Source organism: Rhinopithecus roxellana, chromosome 15 (assembly GCF_007565055.1).
Source record: "Rhinopithecus roxellana isolate Shanxi Qingling chromosome 15, ASM756505v1, whole genome shotgun sequence".
NCBI classification, from domain to species: domain Eukaryota; kingdom Metazoa; phylum Chordata; class Mammalia; order Primates; family Cercopithecidae; genus Rhinopithecus; species Rhinopithecus roxellana.
The window spans coordinates 54,408,136-54,430,272 of NC_044563.1; the positions used below are offsets into that span (position 1 = coordinate 54,408,136).

At 39.1% G+C, this 22,137-nt stretch overlaps 1 protein-coding gene across 2 annotated transcripts in view; it reads left to right on the forward strand.

Moving 5' to 3' along the window:
- Positions 1-22,137, forward strand: part of RSF1 (remodeling and spacing factor 1) — a 167,764-nt gene that overhangs the window by 78,598 nt on the left and 67,029 nt on the right. For both annotated transcript variants that reach the window (XM_010365781.2, XM_010365782.2), the window contains exons 4-5: positions 5,521-5,726; positions 20,680-20,834. In XM_010365781.2, the coding sequence (XP_010364083.2) occupies positions 5,521-5,726; positions 20,680-20,834 (361 nt within the window). The remainder of the gene's footprint in view (positions 1-5,520; positions 5,727-20,679; positions 20,835-22,137) is intronic.

Sequence of the window (22,137 nt, forward strand, 5' to 3'; positions counted from 1 at the left end):
TAATCATATACGAAATATATAACCAAAAATTAGTTAGTTCTTCCAGTCTAGTATGTGAATATCTTTTTTTTAAGAGAATTCTCCAGAGCCAGCTATCAGTGAAAATCTACCTTCCTTGAAAACTGCATATGTCTCAGGCTTTCAAAAACAGATAGTCCTTTGAAGAATAATGTTCACCTAAAAACTGGAAGAAAGATTATAGAAAGTTTTATACCATGTATCCTGAAAATAGCCAGCATGTTAAAAAAAAAAAAATCCAAAGGAAATTTTAAAACTCTTGAGAGAAATGAAAATGGAAACTCAACATGCCAGAACTTACAAAATGCAGCAAAAGCAAATCTAAGAGGGAAATTTATAGCAATCAATGGCCACATTAAAAAAGAAGAAATCTCAAGTAACAACCTGATTTTACACTGCAAGAAACTGGAAGAACAAACTAAACCCAAACTTAGTAGAAGGAAGAAAATAACCAAGATATGAGTAAAATTAAATGAAATAGAGACTAAAAAAAATGGTAGAAAAGATAAACAAAACTTAAGAGTTGGTTTTTGAGAAGATAAACAAAACTGACAACGCTTAGCTAGGCTAAGAAAGAGAGAAGACTTAAATCAGAAATTAAAGTAGAAAGGCCGGGCGCGGTGGCTCAAGCCTGTAATCCCAGCACTTTGGGAGGCCGAGACGGGCGGATCACGAGGTCAGGAGATCGAGACCATCCTGGCGAACACGGCGAAACCCCGTCTCTACTAAAAAATACAAAAAAAAAAAAAAAAAAAAGAAATTAAAGTACAGACGTTATAACTAATACCACAGAAATACAAAGGATCAAAGAAACAACTATGAACAATTGTTTGGATTATATAGAAAGAAATGGATAAATACTAGAAGCATGCATCTTACCAAGACTGAATTACAAAGAAATAGAAAATCTGAACAGACCAATAACAAGTAAGAAAATTGAACCAGCAGTCAAAAATGTCCCATCAGAGAAAAGCCCAGGGTATGAAGGCTTCACAGCTGAATTCTACCAGACATTTAAAGAATAACTAATGCTAGTCCTTCTCAATGTCTTCTAAAAAACTGAAGAGGAGAAAATACTTCCAGACTAATTTTACAAGGCCAGCATTATACTGATCCCAAAGCTGGACACAAACACCATAAGAAAAGAACTATTCCCGATGAACATAGATGCAAAAATCCTTAACAAAATACTAGCAACCAAATTTAACAGCACGTAAATGGGATCATTCACCATGATCAAGTGGGATTTATCCCGGAATGCAAGGATTGTTCATCATATGCAAATCAATAAATGTGATACATGGCCAGGTACAGTGGCTCACACCTGTAATCCCAGCACTTTGGAAAGCTGAGGCAGGAGAATCACTTGAGCCCAGGAGTTCAACACCAACCTGGACAACACAGCGACACCACTTCTCTGCAAAATATTTTAAAAAGCTGGCTAGCTGGGTGTGGTGGTGTGTACCTGTAGTCCTAGCTACTGGGGAGGTTGAGGCAGAGGATTGCTGAAGCTGTGATCGTGCCACTGCACTTCAGCCTGGGTAACAGAGTGAGACTGTCTTTAAAAAATAAATAAGCCAGGTGGGGGTGGCTCACGCCTGTAATCCCAGTACTTTGGGAGGCTGAGGCAGATGGATCACTAGAGGTCAGGAGTTCAGGACCAGCCTGGACAACATAGTGAAACCCCATCTCTACTAAAAGTACAAAAATCAGCTGGGCATGGTGGTGCATACCTGTAATTCCAACTATTAGGAAGGCTGAGGCAGGAGAATCGCTTGAGCTCGAGAGGCAGAGGTTGCAGTGAGCTGAGATCGCACCACTGCACTCTAGCCTGAGTGACAGAGAAGACTCTGTCTCAAAAAAATTAATTAATTAATTAACTAAATAAAGTTGTGATGCTCCACATTAAGAGAATGAAGGACAAATATTATATGATCATATGAATATATGCAGAAAAAACATTTGAGAAAATTCAACTTTGCTTTCATGATAAAAACTCACAACAAATTAGGTATGAAAAGAATATGTATCAGTGCAATAAAGGCCATATAAGACAACCTCACAGCTTACATGGTACCCAACTGTGAAAAACTGAAAGCTTTTCCTTTAACATCAGGAGCTAGGCAAGGACACCCACTTGCCACTTATATTCAACATAGTACTGGAAGTCCTAGCCAGAACAATTAGGTACAAAAAGAAATAAGTCATCGGAATTGGAAAGGAAGAAGTTAAATTGTCACTGTTTGCAGATGACATGATTTTATGTGTAAAAAAGCCTGAAGGCTCAACCAACAGACTATTAGAACTAATAAATGAATTCAGTAAAATTTCAAGATATAAAATCAATATGCAAAAATCAGAAGTGTTTCTACTTACAAATCACAGACTATCCAAAAAAGAAATTATAAAAACCAGTTCATTACAATAGTATCAAAAAATAAAATATTTAGGAGTAAATTTGACCAAAGAGGTAAAAGACCTCTGTACTGAAAACTACAAAACATTAATGAAAGAAAATACAAATGAGGCTGGGCACAGTGGCTCATGCCTGTAATCCCAGCACTTGGGGAGGCCGAGGCGGGCGGATCACGAGGTCAGGAGATCAAGACCATCCTGGCTAACACCGTGAAACCTCGTCTCTACTAAAAATGCAAAAAAATTAGCCGGGTGTGGTGGCAGGCGCCTGTAGTCCCAGCTACTTGGGAGGCTGAGGCAGGAGAATGGCATGAACCCAGGAGGTGGAGCTTGCAGTGAGCTGAGATCGCGCCACTGCACCCTAACCTGGGCAACAGAGCGAGACTCTGTCTCAAAAAAAAGACAAATGAAAAGATGTCCTGCGTTCATGGATTAGAAGAATTAATCTTGTTAAGATGTCCATACTGCCCAAAATGACCTACAGATTCATTGCAATCCCTATCAAATTCCAGTGGCATTGTTCACAGAAATAAAACACAACCCTAAAATTCATATGGAACCACAGGAACCTGAATAACCAAAGCAGTCTTGAGCCAAAAGAACAAAACTGGAGGTATCATGCTACCTGATCTCAGAATCTACTAAGTTGTAGTAATCAAACAACATGGTACTGGTAAAAAGCAGATACACCGACCTTTGGAACAGGACAGAAAGCCCAGAAACAAACTCCCGTGTTGATGGTCAGTCGCTTTTTGACAGTGGTGTCAAGATTACACGCTGGGCAAAGGACAGTCTATTCAATAAATGGTGCTGGGAAAACTGGTCATCCACATGCAGGAGAATGAAATTAGACCATTATCTTACACCATACACAGAAATTATCTTAGCGGATTAAAGACTTAAATATAAGACCCGAAAGTATAAAACTACTAGAAGAGTTCAATATTCAAACCATATAAAGAACTCAAACAACAGCAAGAAAACAATCTGATTTTAAAATGGGCAAAGGACTTCAATAGACATTTCTCAGAAAAAGACGTAGGAAATGGCCAACAGATATATGAATAAATGCTCAGTATCACTAATTATCAGGCAAATGCATTTTAGAACCACAATGGAATATCACTTCGTGCTTGTTTAGATGGCTATTATCAAAAAGACAAGAGATAACAAGTTTGGTAAAGATGTACAGAAAAGGGAACCTTTGAGGCCAGGCACGGTGGCTCATGCTTGTAATCCCAGCACTTTGGGAGGCTGGGGCGGGCAGATCACGAGGTTAAGAGATCAAGACCATCCTGGCCAACATGATGAAACTCTGTCCCTACTAAAAATACAAAAATTAGCTGGGCATGGTGGCGCACCCCTGTAGTCCCAGCTACTCGGGAGGCTGAGGCAGCAGTATCGCTTGAACCTAGGAGGCAGAGGTTGCAGTGAGCCGAGATCACGCCCCTGCACTCCAGCCTGATGATAGAATGAGACTCTGTCTCAAGAAAGAAAAGGGAGCCCTTGTGTGCTGATTGTGAGAATGTAAATTAGTTTGGCCATTATGGAAAATAGCATGGGGGTTCCTCAAAAAATTTGAAATAGAACTACCATATAATTCAGCATCGTAATACTGGATATATATCCAAAGGAAGTAGAATTTGTTTCTTGAAGTGGTGTCTGCACTCCCGTGTTCACTGCAGCATTAATCACAATAAGGTTGAACCTGGAGGACATTATGTTAAGTGAAATAAGCCAGGCACTGAAAGAAATACCCCAAGATATTACTTAATGTGGAATCTAAGAGTCAGACTCATAGAATCAGAGTAGAGTGGTGATTACCAGGGATTAGGGAGGTGAGGGGTAGACTGGGGAGATATTGGCCCAAGCTACAAAAAGTCAGACAGGAGGAATTAGTTCAGGAGATCAGTTGTACAACATGGTGAGTGTAGGTGATAACAATATAAAGTATATTTGAAAATTGCTAAGGGGCTAGATTTTAAATGTTTTCACCACTAAAAATTCTAAATACATTAAGTAGTAGATGTGTTTCTTAGCTTGATTTAGCCATTCCACACTAGACACATATATCAGAATACCATGGTGTATACCATAAATATATGCAATTTTTATTTGTCATTTTAAATAAGGAAAATGGGAAAAAACTACATGAAACTTTTTTTTTTTTTTTTTTTTTTTTTTTTTTTTTTTTTTTTTTTTGAGACGGAGTCTCGGTCTGTCACCCAGGCTGGAGTGCAGTGGCCGGATCTCAGCTCACTGCAAGCTCCACCTCCCGGGTTTACGCCATTCTCCTGCCTCAGCCTCCTGAGTAGCTGGGACTACAGGCGCCTGCCACCACGACCGGCTAGTTTTTTGTATTTTTTAGTAGAGACGGGGTTTCACTGTGTTAGCCAGGATGGTCTCGATCTCCAGACCTTGTGATCCGCCCGTCTCGGCCTCCCAAAGTGCTGGGATTACAGGCTTGAGCCACCACGCCCGGCCGAAACTTTTTTAATAGAAAATTTTTTTTTGAGACAGGGTCTTGCTCTGTTGCCCGAGCCAGAGTGCAGTGGTGAGATCATAGCTCACCTCATCCTCAACCTCCCAGAGTAGCTGGGACTGTAGGCGTGCACCACCATACCTGGCCAATGTTTGTATTTTTTGTAGAGACAGGGTTTCACCATGTTGCCCAGGCTAGTCTTTAACTCCTGGACTCAAGCGATCCTCCTGCCTTGGCCTCCCTAAGGGCTGGGATTACAAGTGTCAGCCACTGTGCCTGGCCTAAAACAGAAAATCTTACACCATGAGATGATTTGGGAGTTTTTAGTGCAAACTGGCTCATTCCTTTTGAAATAAAACTTGATTTGTGTGTCAGTGATTGTGTTAAACCTATAAATTGGTATGGTGTTAATATAAAATGTTCCTTAAAATGTTGGCTATTCTAAACAGTATGTATGAAAGTGGGGAGAGGATAGTGAAAGAAGGAATGCAGCATGTGTGTTCTGTCCACTGCTTTCCCTGAATCAGTTCTACGGTTGTATCATATTTATTGTGATGGAGAAATATTTTTGAAGTATTTTAAGCCGTGTTATGACTATTTTTCAGTACCTCTGCGAGTGTCAGTTTGATGACAATCTCAAATTCAAGAATATTATTAATGAGGAGGATGCCGATACTATGCGTCTCCAGCCAATTGGGCGAGACAAAGATGGCCTCATGTACTGGTACCAATTGGATCAAGATCACAATGTCAGAATGTACATAGAAGAACAAGATGATCAAGATGGCTCTTCATGGAAATGCATTGTCAGGTATCTAAACCTTTTTACACTTATTTATGTGTTTTATACATTGATCTCGTTTAAAAACTAGGATGTTATCTGTGAGACAGAAGTGATTTTTTTGTTTGTGGGTTTTGGGAGTTTTCAAGGCCTCACCTAGTATCCAGCATAGTATCCATAGTGCGCACTTAGTTTTTTATTTGTCAAGTAAATGAAAATATTCAGCAGTTCAGTCCATATTATATACACATACCTTATACATCAGGAAGCCAGAATCTGAATAGTTATATGGACAGAAAAATACATTGTTAGACAAAAGCACAAGAAAAGCATTGTTTGGTTCTTATTTAGCTGTAGTTTTCTTTTTTTTTTTTTTTAAACAGAATTTCGCTCTTGTTGCCCAGGCTGGAGTGCAATGATGCAATCTTGGCTCATTGCAACCTCCGCCTCCTGGGTTCAAGCGATTCTCCTGCCTCAGCCTCCCGAGTAGCTGGGATTACAGGCATGTGCCACCACGCCTAGCTAATTTTGTTATTTTTAGTAGAGGCGGGGTTTCTCCATGTTGGTCAGGCTGGTCTCGAACTCCCAACCTCAAGTGATCTACCTGCCTCGGCTTCCCTAAGTGCTGGGATTACAGGCGTGAGTCACCGCGCCCAGCCTTTAGCTGTAGTTTTCTATTCAGCGTTAACTAGTTCTAATTATTTTAATTTATTCATTTCATCTTGACACAGTATATATTCTATTTGCTGTGCATACATTTCTTTATTGGAGTTCTGAGGAAATCTTGGGAACGTTGCACTTTTTTGTCATAGTTCTCTTTTTAAAAATCTTGATTTTTTAATTTGTGTTGACAAATATATTTGAACAGAAACATTTAATATATAACAATGAAATATAACTTTAAAAAAAACCCTGTAATACTAGAACCATTATTACAGAATCTTTGTGTCTTTAGTTTTCTGTCACTGTAACTTTATTATTTAGAAATATTCCACAAATACAGTATATATTAATTTGGAAGATATCAGGGGTCCTATAAAGTAGGGAAAACTCATAGCTATCTAACCGCTAGCTTATGAAAAACTTTCTTGACATTAACTCATATCTGTTTTTTGTCCCATTTTGAAATTCAGCAATTTCTTTTAGTGATTATTTATTAACGCTTTGAAGAAATAAGCCATAGAAAAGCTCAATTTTCATTTCCTAAGAATAAATGTATATTGATTAATCTCATGGGAGATTGTTTTATAAGCATGTATCATTACATTATTTTCCTTGTAATTAATTTGCTAAACACAAGTAAACAAAGTAGTCCTAAACTAAAATTTATTTACCATTTCTCCTTTGAATACAAAGACCAAATATGATCTATTCATGACATTATACCACTGTTTCTATTATTTCCCATATTAACCTTGTGTAGTTGTTTAAAACATTCTTTTCTTCTTTGTAGATGAAGAAAATATGACAGTGAAATAACGATTACTATTGATCAGTCACAGTTGTTTAAAATGATGTCTCATGGGCTGGGTGCGGTGGTTCACATCTGTAATCTCAGTACTTTGGGAGGCCGAGGCGGGAGGATCATGAGGTCAGGAGTTCGCGACTAGCCTGGCTAGCATGGTGAAACCCCATCTCTACTAAAAATACAAAAAACTAGCCAGGCATGGTGGCACACACCTGTACTCCCAGCTACTCGGGAGACTGAAGCAGGAGAATTGCTTGAACCTGTGAGGCAGAGGTGTAATTTATGAGAGGAGTTCAAAATAAAAAGAACTGAAAGGCTGGGCACGGTGGCTCACGCCTGTAATCCCAGCACTTTGGGAGGCTGAGGTGGGCGGATTACGAGGTCAGGAGATCGAGACCATCCTGGCCAACATGGCGAAACCCCATCTCTACTAAAATACAAAAAAATTAGCTGGATGTGGTGGCACACGCCTGTAATCCCAGCTACTTGGGAGGCTGAGGCAGGAGAATCGCTTGAACCCAGCAGGCAGAGCTTGCAGTGAGCCAAGATCACGCCACTGCACTCCAACCTGGGCAACAGAGCAAGACTCCATCTCAAAAAACAAAAAAGGTCTAATGTATACTGTTGTAAGTAGATTATACCTTAATGCATGATGTGAAATTTTAGAGTTAATAGTTATTTTTGAATCTGGGTTCATCCACTTACCATCTGTAGACACATTTGTCCCTTGGTATTCATGGGGCACTGGTTCCAGGACCCTCATGGATAACAAAATCTGCAAATGGTTAAGCCCTTTACATAATATTTGTGTATAACTTGTGCACATCCTCCCATATACTTATAATACTTAATGCAATGTAAATGCTAGGTATAAAATTGTTATACTGTAGTTTTAGTTTGTATTTTTATTGTATTAGCTTTAGTTTATTTTTTTCTAAATATTTTGATCTGTGGATATGGAGGGCTAACTGTACTTAATTTTTCTGAGAGTTACATTCCTATACTTTAAAATGAAAGTGATAAGGAATGTATGAGAAATGGTGCTGGCACTGTAATACATGCTCAATAAACCTTTTCTCTTTTTATTTCCACCTTTTTAACTTTTTAACTATTCCCTTTTCTTTTGTTTTTTGTTTTTTGAGACAGAGTCTCACTGTCGCCCAGGCAGGAGTACAGTGGCACGATCTTGGCTCACTGCAAGCTCCGCCTCCCGGGTTCATGCCATTCTCCTGCCTCAGCCTCCTGAGTAGCTGGGACTACAGGCGCCCGCCACCATGCCTGGCTAATTTTTTTTTAGTTTTAGTAGAGACGAGGTTTCACTGTATTAGCCAGGATGGTCTCGATCTCCTGACCTTATGATCTGCCTGCCTTGGCCTTCCAAAGTGCTGGGATTACAGGTGTGAGCCACCGTGCCCGGCCAACTATTCGCTTTTCTTACAAAACCTTTCTAATTCCAAAGACTGAAATTTAGTTTATTCACTAAAGAAATACCTATTAGCAGTCGGAAAATTTCCGTGGTGTTGCTTTCACCTCTTCTCATGCTTGACCATTTCTCCATGTTTTATTCCTTGGGCTTCTGCCCTTTTTAAACACACACACACACCCCAACACACACAAAACTTCTTTCCATTTGTTAAAATTTGTTTTTGATAAACAAAATGGTGTATGTGGCAATTGTTTAGAAGGAGATGCTTGTGTAGAATAATGCCTACACACAGTTTTCCCTTTTTTTGTTTTGGAGACAAGATCTCGTTTTGTCACCCAGGCTGGAGTGTGGAGTGCAGTGGTACAATCTCAGCTCCCTGCAACCTCTGCCTCCCAGGTTCAAGCAGTTCTTCTGCCTCAGCCTCCCAAGTAGCTGGGATTACAGGTGTGAACCACCATGTCTGGCTAATTTTTGTACTTTTAGTAGAGACGGGGTTTCGCCACATTGACCATGCTGGTCTCGAGCTCCCGAGCACAAGCTATTCACTTGCTGTGGCCTCACAAAGTGCTGGGATTACAGATGTGAGCCTCCAGGCCCGTCCTATACTTTTCTCATTTTCACAACCACAAATTTCTTTAGAAAGTGGTGCCAGGTTATTTTTAGCCATTTTGATGGCATCTATTAATACATATATTTCTATTTACAGTGAGCCAGGGAACATTGCCCAAATAATGTAGAAATATTTGGGACCATTCAGAAATCATTTGGTTTATTGACTCTCTGGTTTTGTATAATGAAATTCAATTTTTCAACACCTGATTGTCATACTAACATTCCTTTATTTCATTAAATTTATAAATTCTGTTACATCGGTGCCTGTGTAATAGGTACTATGCTAAACAATTGGTGATGTAATAGTGAATAGTATGGCTCTAAGATCTGTAAGAGGGGCTGCAGGCACCTGTGAAAGGCCTCAACTTGTAAGGAATAGATTTTAGGTGAATATTAAATGCATATTTTCTGGGGAAGGACGGTAATTTATCTCAAATTTTCAGTTGCATGTGTTTATGCTTATTATAAATGAGATGTACTATGACATGACATTCCAATTAGCTTTAACCCAACACAGTGGAACTGTTATTGACAAACATAGTAAACTGTCTTGTTCACATAGGTCTCTCGTTGCAAAGATTGAATGTAGAAAACATTGTAATGATTTTTGCCTCCTCATAGAGATAAGGATCTTAGTTGTCACTAATATATATTTAGTGCCTAAAATAATGTGAGGCATCATCTCATTTGACTTGGATGAGATCATCCCTGGAGCATGGTATTTCTGTTTGAATGGCAAACTCTAAAAGAAACATTAGGCCGGGCGCGGTGGCTCAAGCCTGTAATCCCAGCACTTTGGGAGGCCGAGACGGGCGGATCACAAGGTCAGGAGATCAAGACCATCCTGGCTAACACGGTGAAACCCCGTCTCTACTAAATACAAAAAAAAAACTAGCCGGGCGAGGTGGCGGGCGCCTGTAGTCCCAGCTAATGTAGTCCCAGCTACTCGGGAGGCTGAGGCAGGAGAATGGCGTAAACCCTGGAGGCGGAGCTTGCAGTGAGCTGAGAACCGGCCACTGCACTCCAGCCTGGGCGACAGAGCGAGACTCCGTCTCAAAAAAAAAAAAAAAAAAAAAAAAGAAACATTAATATAGTGAAGTCCATTATGGGAACAACCACAAAGAAGACGATTGAATGAACTGAAAATGCTTTATCTAGCAGAAATTTACTCAGACATAAATGTCTTCGGACATTTAGAAGATAGATTTGTGGAAGAATATCTCAAAGGCTGAGCCAGGATCACTGGATTCAAATTATGGGGAAGCAGAACTGAGTTTGACAGGAGCAAGAATGTTTGTTTTTTGTTTTACATTGCAGGGGAATGATTATCTTAAGGCTGATAGATGTTGTCAAAGCATTTTTCAATTGAACATGCAAGTTTATGTGAAGTGGAGTTTTGTAAGAGGCACTAATCTTTTCAGCAAGAGATTCTTTTAGAAAATCAAGTGATGGCCGGGCGTGGTGGCTCACGCCTGTAATCCCAGCACTTTGGGAGGCTGAGGCGGGCAGATCACGAGGTCAAGATATCGAGACCATCCTGGCCAACATGGTGAAACCCCATCTCTACTAAAAATACAAAAATTAGCTGGGCGTTGTGGTGCGTGTCTGTAGTCCCAGCTACTCGGAAGACTGAGACAGGGGAATCACTTGAACCCAGGAGGCAGAGGTTGCAGTGAGCGGACATCACGCCACTGCACTCCTGCCTGGCGAAACAGAGTGGACTCCATCTCAAAAAAAAAGAAAAGAGAAAATCAAGTTGAAAGAACAAGTAAAGCAAATAAGATTTTGACTTTGACTTTTTCATTTAATAGGTTGCATTTAGGTGCTCTTCTTAGCTAGTAAATATTATTTTTTACTAGTAAATTAAAAGCCTCTTGTTTTTTCTTAAAACAATTTCTTTAAAGTAACAGTATTATTTTCTTGGTGATCAGCTGATGTTGGAAACATATTTCTACCTGATTCTTAAAAGAGCATTATATAACAAAAATTATCTGGTCTTTAGGGTTCTGTTTTCTAAAGCCAGTAAGTCAGCCTTCTTAATGATTGATAAATTTAGAAATATAACTGAACTTTGTAAATTAAAAATCAAATGGAATTTTTTAAAAAATGAGAATCCACCAAAAAGGGATAATTTTACATAGTTGATCTTCTACTGAAAATTTCATACCATAACATCACCACAGTCTTAAAATTTGTACTGTTATGTAGCAACTTCCATTTCTGCTAGTTGCAAAATTAATAATATAAATATATATTAGATGAATAGATAGGACGCAATTAACTCATATATAAAGAATTATACTTTAAGTTGAAACAAGATTTAGTATGTGATTTACAAAACAATAAAAGTAGTTAAGTTTCATGAAACCATATGAAATTGTTAACATTTGAACATTTTGACCTGTAAAAATGGTGATTTCATATGGCTCAACCTAGTATTATAACAGGTTTCAATACCAAAATATTTAAGCTTCAGCCAGTGTCCTACTTATTCCGGTTAATGTTTAAAACAGAATTGCCACAAAAGTATTATTTCATGTCTAGTTTAGGCCTCAATGAAAGAAGATAAAAGTACAGAAAAACCAATTTTACGTCTAATCAAATATGATGTAATAAGTGATTTTATTCACCCCATAAAGTATGTTAATAGAATTTGTTTAGGAATGAAAAAGATGGGCTCAGCACGATGGCTCACACCTGTAACCTCAGCACTTTGGGAGGCTGAGGTGAGCAGTTTGCTTGAACCCAGCAGTTTGAGACCTGCTGAGGCAACAAGACAAAACCCTGTCTCTACAAAAAATACAAAAATCAGCCAGGTGTGGTGGCACTTGCCTATAGTCTCAGTGACTTGGGAGGCTGAGGTGGGAGGGTTGCTTGAGCCCAGGAGCTTGAGGCTGCAGTGAGCTGTGATTGTACCACTGCACTCTAGCCTGGGCAACAGAGTGAGACCCTGTGTCTCAAAAAAAAAAAAAAAAAAAAAGATAAGCAAAGATGTAAACATAACAAGGTAGTAGTGTTTGGTTATTAATGATTAGAGAATTTTAGCAAATAAAGACCTTAGACCAGATTCGATCACAAGCTTCTTCAGGATCTTAGTGGGACTACAGAAAGTACTTCTATATCGAGTATACTAAGGAATACAAAGTTATATGCAGACTGTTGAGCAGTTACTTCATAAAGAATATATACATATGGCCAGTATTCATATGAAAAAGTGCTTAGCATCATTATTCATTGTAGAATTTCCAATTAAAACCACAATGAGGTATTATCTTACTTCCATTAGAATTAGTAAAACGAAAATGGCTTACAGCACCAAATGTTAGCAAGGATATGCACCAACTGAAACTCTTAACACTTTGTTGTATATGTAAAATGATACAACCACTTTGGGAAACAGTTTTGCAGTTTCTTCAAATGTTAACAAACTGTTATCCCATAACCTATAAATTTCATTTCTGGGTATTTATATTAGAGAAATGAAAGCATGTTTACAAAAAGCCTTGTATAAGAACGTTCATAGCATCTTTATTCTTAACATTACTCATACAATGAATTATTACTAAGCAATAAAAAGGGGTGATCTATGAAACTGTATGGATTTGTCTCAAAATTCCTTGTATGTGAAAAAAGCACATACTGTTTGATTGCATTTGTGATAAGTTCTAGAATTAATAAAGCTAATAATCTGTTGTATTAGTCCATTTTCGTGCTGCTGATAAAGACATACGCAAGACTGGGCAATTTGCAAAAGAAAGAGGTTTAACTGGACTTACAGTTCCATGTGACTGGGCAGGCCTCAGAATTATGGCAGAAGGCAAGAAGGAGCAAGTCATGCCTTTCATTGATAGCAGCAGGCAAAGAAAGAGCTTATGCAGGGAGCTCCTGTTTTTAAAACCATCAGATCTCGTGAGACTCATTCACTCACAGGAAATCAACCTGCCCCCTTAATTCAATCACCTTCCATCAGATTCCTCCCACAACACGTGGGAATTGTGGCAGTTACAATTTAAGATGAGATTTGGGTGGGGACACAGCCAAACCATATTTTTCTGCCCCTGGCCCCTCCTAAATCTCATGTTCTCATAGTTCAAAACCAATCATGCCTTCCCAACAGTTCCCCAAAGTATTGACTCATTTCAGCATTAACTCAGAAGTCCACATCCAGCATCTCATCTGAGACAAGGCAAGTCGCTTCTTCCTGTGAGACTGTAAAATCAAAAGCAAGTTAGTTGCTTCCTAGATACATACAGTGGGAGTACAGGCATTGGGTAAACACAGCCATTCCAGATGGAAGAAATTGGCCAAAACAAAGGGGCTACAGGCCCCATGCAATTCCGCAATCCAGCAGGGCAATCAAATCTTAAAACTCCAAAATGATCTCTTTTGACTGTCTTACATCCAGGTCATGCTGATGCAACTGGTGGGTTTCCATGGTCTTGGGCAGCTGCGCCCCTCTACAGCCTCCCTCCTGGCTGTTTTCATGGGCTGGCATTGAGTATCTGTGGCTTTTCCAGGCACACTGTGCAAGCTGTCAGTGGATCTGCCCTTCTGGGGTCTAGAGGGCAGTGGTCCTCTTCTCACAGCTCCACTAGGTGGTGCCCCAGTAGCGACTCTGTGTGGGGGCTCTGACCCCACATTTCCCTTTCACACTGCCCTAGCAGAGGTTCTCCATGAAGGCCCCACCCCTGCAGGAAACTTCTGCCTGGGCATCTAGGCATTTCCATACATCTTCCGAAATCTAGGCAGAGGTTCCCAAACTCCAATTCTTCTGTGCATTCACAAGTTCAACACCACATGGAAGCTGCCAAGGCTTGGGACGTGCACCCTCTGAAGCCATGGCCTGAGCTCTACATTGGACCCTTTCAGCCATGACTGGAGTGGCTGAGATGCAGGGCACCAAGTTCCTAGGCTGCACGCAGCATGTGGACCCTGGGCCTGACCCACGAAACCATGCTTTCCTCCTAGGCCTCCAGGCCTGTGATAGGAGGGGCTGCCGTGAAGACCTCTGACATGCCTGGAGACATTTTCTCCATTGTCTTGGGGATAACATTTGGCTCCTTGTTTCTTATGCAAATTTCTGCAGCCAGCTTGAATTTCTCCTCAGAAAATGGGATTTCTTTTCTATCACCTTGCCATGCTGCAAATTTTCCAAACTTTTATGCTCTGCTTCCCTTATAAAACAATGCCTTTAACGCACCCAGGTCACCTCTTGAATGCTTTGCTGCTTAGAAATTTCTTCCTCCAGATACCCTAAATCATCTTCTTCATGTTCAAAGTTCCACAAATCTCTAGGGCAGGGGAAAATGCCACCAGTCTCTGCTAAAACATAACAAAAGTCACCCTTACACCAGTTTGGGAACAAGTTCCTCATCTCCATCTGAGACTACCTCAGCCTGCACCTTATTGTTCATATTGCTGTCAGCATTTTTGTCAAAGCCATTCAACAAGTCTCTAGGAAGTTCCAAACTTTCCCACTTTTTCGTATCTTCTTCTAAGCCCTCCAACTATTCCAACCTCTGCCTTTTACCCACTTTTTAAGCTGCTTCCACATTTTTGGGTACCTTTTCAGCAACGCCCCACTTCCGGTACCAGTTTACTGTATTAGTCCTTTTTCATGCCACTGATAAAGACAAGACTGGGCAGTTTACAAAAGAAAGAGGTTTAATTAGACTCATAGTTCCACGTAGCTGGGGAGGCATCAAAATCATGGCAGAAGGCAAGGAGAAGCAAGTCATGTCTTACATCAGTGATGGCAGGCAAAGAAAGAGCTTGTGCAGGAAACTCCCATTTTTAAACCCATCAGATCTCATGAGACTCATTCACTATCACAAGAACAGAACAGGAAAGACACACCCCATAATTCAGTTACCTCCCACTGGGTTCCTCCCACAACACGTGGGAATTGTGGGAGTTACAATTCAAGATGAGATTTGGGTAGGGATGCAGCCAAACCATATCATCTATGGTTATCATAATCAAGATTGATTTCTTCTTGCTTTGGTGGGGAAAAGGAATTCAGTAGGAAAGGACAGGAGGGAATTTTTGTGGGAATAGTGATATTCCTTGATTGTGGTCTAGATTACACAATGTATTCATTTGTCAGAACTGATGAACTTAGTGCTTAAAATATGTTTATTTTACAGTATGTGAATTATACCTCATTAAAAATATTTTCAAAATTGATAATGGTTTGATAGTCATTTTCAAAAAGCTGAATTTGAAATAGTGTATACAGTTTTCATGTACCCATAATTACAAACTGTATGAGTGCATTTCTAAACCATATATATATATAACCTGCTAATATAGCACAGTGATTAAGATGGGCTCTAAAGTCAGACTATTCAAAATTCAGTCTTGCTAAATTGTACTAACTTACCTTAGGCAAATTACCATTCCTCTCTATGTGTCCTCAGTTTCCTCAGTCATAAAATGAGAATAATTTAATGCCTATTTAATTGGGTTATATTGGAATTATATGAACTAATTAATATAAAACTCTTGGAAATAATGCTTGGAACACAGTACTCATTCACTAATGTTAACATCTTAGATTAATAGTACTGCTATTGATATTACTAATTAATGCTTCTCTTCAGTTTTCTTGGCCTCCATAATTTTTTTTTTTTTCCTACTGAATAATTTGGAATTTATACCAAAAAGTTGCAATGTTGTTGCTCAATTCTGGAATCATATATTTAAAATATTTACAAAAGACTTGTTATATTTATGCTGTGCTATGCTCTGTAGATGTGAAGACCTGGTCCGATTTCTTAAGGAGTTCTTGTTATGGAAGAAAGGTACAGGGAAATTTTAAATAATACAGTCACAAAGTCTGTGATGGAGATTATCAAAGGTGCTGTGGAAGAACCAGATACTTGGCTCATACTTGGTAGAAGATAATACCTATGCTTGACTTTTTTTTTTTTTTGCCAGCGGGAGGTGGGTGGTCAGGGGGTTCTGTTTCTTTAATAATAAATATTTATTTATTTATTTTTCTTCATTGCTTCTGAAATGTTTAGCACCTACCACTAATTCAAACTCTGAACAACTCCTAGGCTGGGAGAAATCATATTTCACAATAATAATGGTTAGGATGATGTGTTCCATTTCATTGAAGTCTAATTAACTTAAGGTACATATAGGAAACAGTTTAGAATCTGGTTAAGTCAAAGTCAGTAACCAGTGTGCCCAAAACTAAACTTTGAACCTTTCTACCCTAATATGAGCATCTCATCTCAGTTAATAGCAGCTACATTCTTTTACTGGCTCAACCCTATGGAATATGTCGATAGAATTTCTTTAGGAATGAAAAAGATAAGCAAAGATGTAAATATAACCAAGTGGTATAGTGTTTGGTTATTAATGATGAGAGAATTTTAGCAAATGGAGACCTTGTACCAGATTCCATCAGGTGCTTCTTCAGGAACAGAGTGGGACTACAGAGAGTGCTTTTATACCAAGTGTAAACCCCAAGGCCCAGAACCTTGGAGCACATCTGTAACTTGGCTTTTTCTCTCACTCCACATCTACCCTAACAGCAAATCCAGTCAGCTCTTCATGCATAATTGTATGTAGAATTTGATCAGTTCTCCTTCATAGCTACATTCTTGTCCAAGCCACCATCGCTTTTTCGTAAAATACGTATAATTGAGTAGTTTTTAGGTTTTTGTTTTTTTTTTTTAACAAGTTATGCAACTGGTACCACTATCTAACACCAGGATATTTTTCTCACCCTAAAAAGAAAACCCCAGTACCCATTAGCAGTTATTCTTCGTTCTCCCTTTTCCTAGCCCTTAGCAACCACCAGTCTTTCTGTGTCTATAATTTGACTATTCTCAACATTTTATAAACATAGAATTATATAATATGTGACTTTTTGTGTGCAGCCACTTTCTCTCTCTTTTTTTTTCTTTTTTATGAGACGGAGTTTCGTTCTTGTTGCCCAAGCTGGAGCACAATGGCATGATCTCAGCTCACCACAACCTCTGTCTCCCAGGTTCAAGGAATTCTGCCTCAGCCTCCCAAGTAGCTAGGATTACAGGCATGTGCCACCACACCCGGAAAATTTTGTATTTTCAGTAGAGATGGGGTTTCTCCATGTTGGTCAGGTTGGTCTTGAACTCCTGACCTCAGGTGATCCGCCTGCCTTGCCCTCCCAAAGTGCTGGGAACCACCACCAGCCATATGTGACCACTTTCAAGTAGAATAATCTTTACAAGGTTTATCCATGTAATATAAATCAGAACTTTATTCCTTTTTATGGCTGAATAGTATTTCCATATGTAGATATACTAGGTTTTGTTTATTCATTCTATTGTTGTCTTGGAGAGAGTAATTAGAATTAGCCATGGGGAACACATTCGAGGCGAAGAGAGCAGAAGTGTAATCAGTCACCTGATATCCTAAGAAAGCCTGGTATTTTGGAGGGATATATCTGATTTAACATGCCCGAGAGAAGAAATGGTAGGGAGAACAGAGAACAAGTGAGTGAGGGGTAGCAAAACAACTGGATTGTTGTTAGGGTCCTTAGTCTAAAAGATTCTGTAGATAGTGTTACGAAATTTGGGTGTGATTGGCCGGGTGCAGTGGCTCACGCCTGTAATCCCAGCACTTTGGGAGGCCCAGGCGGATGGATCACGAGATCAGGAGATGGAGACCATCCTGGCTAACACACTGAAACCCCGTCTCTACTAAAAAAAATACAAAAAAATTAGCTGGGCATGGTGGCGGACGCCTGTAGTCCCAGCTACTCGAGAGGCTGAGGCAGGAGAATGGCCTGAACCTGGGAGGCGGAGCTTTCAGTGAGCCGAGATTGCGCCACTGCACTCCAGCCTGGGCGACAAAACGAGACTCCGTCTCAAAAAAAAAAAAAAAAAAAAAAAAGGAAAAAAAGAAATTTGGATGTGATTTGAAGGAATTCATAAAAATTTCCTCTAACTCAGATTTAGGATTTTTTTCGTTATTCAAAATAGGAAAAACCCAAAGATGGGTAGTTTTCTGTTTTCATATAATAACCACTACCTTAGGCTTGTGTTTAAACACATTAAACAGATTAAAAGCCTTTTAGGGAGCTGTTCTTTAATAAATTTTACTGCTAAATTCCCTTTTTGCTTAAAGTAGTGGAAGTAGGCCGGGTGCAGTGACTCACGCCTGTAATCCCAACAATTTGGGAGGCTGAGGCAGTCAGATCACCTGAGGTTAGGAGTTGGAGACTAGCCTGACCAGCATGGTGAAACCCCATCTCTACTAAACATACAAAATAAATTAGCCAGGCGTGGTGATGGGTGCCTGTAATCCCAGCTACTCGGGAGGCTGAGGCAGGAAAATCGCTTGAACCCAGGAGGAGGAGGTTGCAGTGAGCCAAGATCCTGCCATTGCACTGCAGCCTGGGTGACAAGAGTGAAACTCCATCTCAAAAAAAAAGAAAAAGTACTGGAAGTAATTGAAATATTAGCTCCCTTACGTTTTGAAGCTTTTTAAAATTGGTATGTTGTGTAACTTCAGTATACTCTTCAGTTCCCACCATGACTTTGAGAAATAACAAATAGATTGAGCCATTTGTTGTATATGGAATCCTCTTTTTCTTTTTTTTCAACATGGAATTCTGAATGGAGTATGAGAAGTAATAAAGCATAGATCCTTAAGTTAGAAGAAGGTTGTAATGAAATTAGGGGACTGGATCTTTGCCAAAAGTAAATAAAGTCTCTGAGTCTTAATTTTCCTTTCTGTAAAGCGGAGGCAAGACCAGACAAGACAAAACATCTAGTCTTACCTTTTGATATTAGATAATTAAAATTCTAGACTGTGTATTGTATATGCTCATATGATATGTATGAACAGGTATGTTTCATTCTCATGCATAGTAAATTGTTGTCATTTTAATTTCTGATTTTTATCTGTGGCAATTTTACTGCTTTCTTCAGAAGACCAATTTAGTAATACTCAAGAGAATCCATTCTTTTATAAATAAGAAAGCTGAGGCCTAATGAGATATATGACTTGTCCAGGGGCTCTTTGGAACGCAGAGTTCCTACTCTAAAGCAGCAGAATCTAGCTGGCATGGAATTGGAAAGGGAGAGGAGGGTAGGAGGCATATATGTGACATGACAGATAAGAAAAAGAGTCATTTCATCTTAACAGTTTTCACTTTGCGTTAGAGGTATTTACATCACACATTGAGAACACAATTTGGAGGATCTTTTTGCTAATTAATAACCTAGTGGCACATCTAGAACTAAGTTTCCCAACTCTTAGTCCAGAGTCGCTCTTTATCTTCAGCGTTACGCACTGCTTGTCTGAGCAAGAAAAATATCCAAGTAAGTTTTCTCAGTTGTAAGTGGCATTTAAATTAACCATACCACACCTTTGTTTTTGCTAGTAAAAATATGGGATTTTATTTGCCAGGTATAGGGATGTACAACTGTAGTCCTAGCTACTTGGGAGGCTGAGGTGGAGGGTCTTAAGCCCAGGAATTTGAGGTTACCTTGATCCAAGATCAGGTCACTGAACTCCAGCCTTGTTTTTTTTTTTTTTTTTTTTTTTTTTTTTTGAGACGGAGTCTTGCTCTGCCACCAAGGCTGGAGTGCAGTGGCCGGCTCTCAGCTCACTGCAAGCTCCGCCTCCCGGGTTCACGCCATTCTCCTGTCTCAGCCTCCCGAGTAGTTGGGACTACAGGCGCCCGCCTCGTCGCCCGGCTAGTTTTTTGTATTTTTTAGTAGAGACGGGGTTTCACCGTGTTAGCCAGGATGGTCTCGATCTCCTGACCTCGTGATCCGCCCGTCTCGGCCTCCCAAAGTGCTGGGATTACAGGCTTGAGCCACCGCGCCCGGCCTTTTTTTTTTTTTTTTTTTTTTTAAGTAGAATTTATACGTTAGACTCTTATTTATTTGGAATGTTCTGGTATTGTTGAATCAGTTATAAACCATTATTAACAAAATAAAATCAGCTACCAAAATTTTTTATGTTTTTAAATTGTGTTATTGGAACTGATGTTTTGCTGTAATTATTCAGAAAGTTCTGGATCTTAATTTTGTAGCAATATCAAATGCTGTTATCTCTGAAGGTAGAAAAGAATTATTTCCAAATGAATCAAGAACAAAACAAAAAATACTTTTGCAATCAAGTTTTACATTGATTTCATCTCCTTAGAGATTACATACTACTTTTAAAGTTATTAAACATTGATTTTTGTTTAATTTTGTTCCTACTTTTCTTTTCAACCAAAGAGATATTCATTGTCATTCCAAACAGTAGAGGGGAAAATCTAATATTCCTCTCTGAAGAACAGTATATTTTAATGTGTTTTTCTTAGTGCTTTTAAAATTCAGGATTAATTAGGGCTAGCTGTACCTGTGTTTTTGATGTTCTTAATGTATTTTTATTTTTTCTTTTAATTTCTATCAGTATTATTCAGAAAGTTCTCTAGAGCAGGAAAAAGATTTTTATGCTGTCTTATTTTTTTCCTTGTTTAGAAATCGAAACGAGTTGGCTGAGACTCTTGCACTCCTGAAAGCACAAATTGATCCTGTACTATTGAAAAACTCTAGCCAACAAGACAACTCTTCTCGGGAAAGTCCCAGCTTAGAGGATGAGGAGACTAAAAAAGAGGAAGAAACACCTAAACAAGGTTTTTTTTTGTGTGTTTTGTTTTGCTTTGTTTTGTAATCTCTTCTATATTCTTCCACTCCTCTTCCCAACTATATAATTCTGAATTTCTATCTCAATTTGAATTGGGAACCTTCTTATAAAAAGAGGTTGATTTTTCCTTAATTTAAAGAAAATGAGGCCAAAAACATCAAATATGTTGCTCTTTTATATAGAACATTTAAAGATATCTTACTAAAAAATGGTCAAATCATCAAAACATAGTATTTTTTACTAAGGAATGTGAAGACATTTAATGAACTTTTTTATTGTGGCAAAATATAACATAAAATTTACCATTTTAACCATTTTTAACCATACAGTTCTGTGGCATTAAGTACATTCATATTGTTGTGACGCACTCATCACCACCATCCATCTCCAGAACTTTTTTGATCTTTCTCAGTTAAAACTCGGTATGTTTTAAACACTAAACTGCATTTTTCCTTCCCCTTAGCCCCTGGCATCTCTCATTCTGCTATCTGTCTCTTATGAATTTGATCATTCATATCCGAGGAATCATATAATGCTTGCACTTTTGTGACAGGCTTATTTCATATAGCATAGTATCTTCAAAGTTCATCCATGTTACAGGGGTCCCCAACCCCCGGGCCAAGGACTGTTACTGGTCTGTAACCTGTTAGGAACTGGGCTGCACAGCAGGAGGTGAGCAGGGACGAGTGAGCATTACCACCTGAGTGAGCATTACTGCCCAAGCTCCACCTCCTGTCAGATCAATGGCAGTATTAAATTCTCATGGGAGCACAAACCCTATTGTGAACCACTTATGTGAGTGATCTAGGTTGTATACTCCTCATGAGAATCTAATGCCTGATGATCTGAGGTGGAACAGTTTCATCCCAAAACCATCCCCCCAGCCCACCTCCTGTAGAAAAATTGTCTTCCATGAAACCGGTCCCTGGTGCCAAAAGGTTGGGAACCACTGTTGTAGTGTATGTCAGAATTTTCTTCCTTTTAATAATAATAAATTATTGAATAATTGTCCATTGTATGTGTATACCACATTTTGTTTATCAATTCATCCATCAGTGGGCACTTGAATTGCTTCCACTTTTTGGACATTGTGAATAATGCTGCCATGAACTGGGTGTACACATATCTTTTGAGTCCCTGCTTTCCCTTCTTTTAATCTAGAAGTGGAATTGCTGGATCATATGTGGTAATTCTGTGTTTAATTTTTTGAGGAAGCACATACTGTTTTCCACAGCAGTTGCATCATTTTATATTCCTTCTAGTAATATCCAGGGACTCTAGTTGCTTCCCAT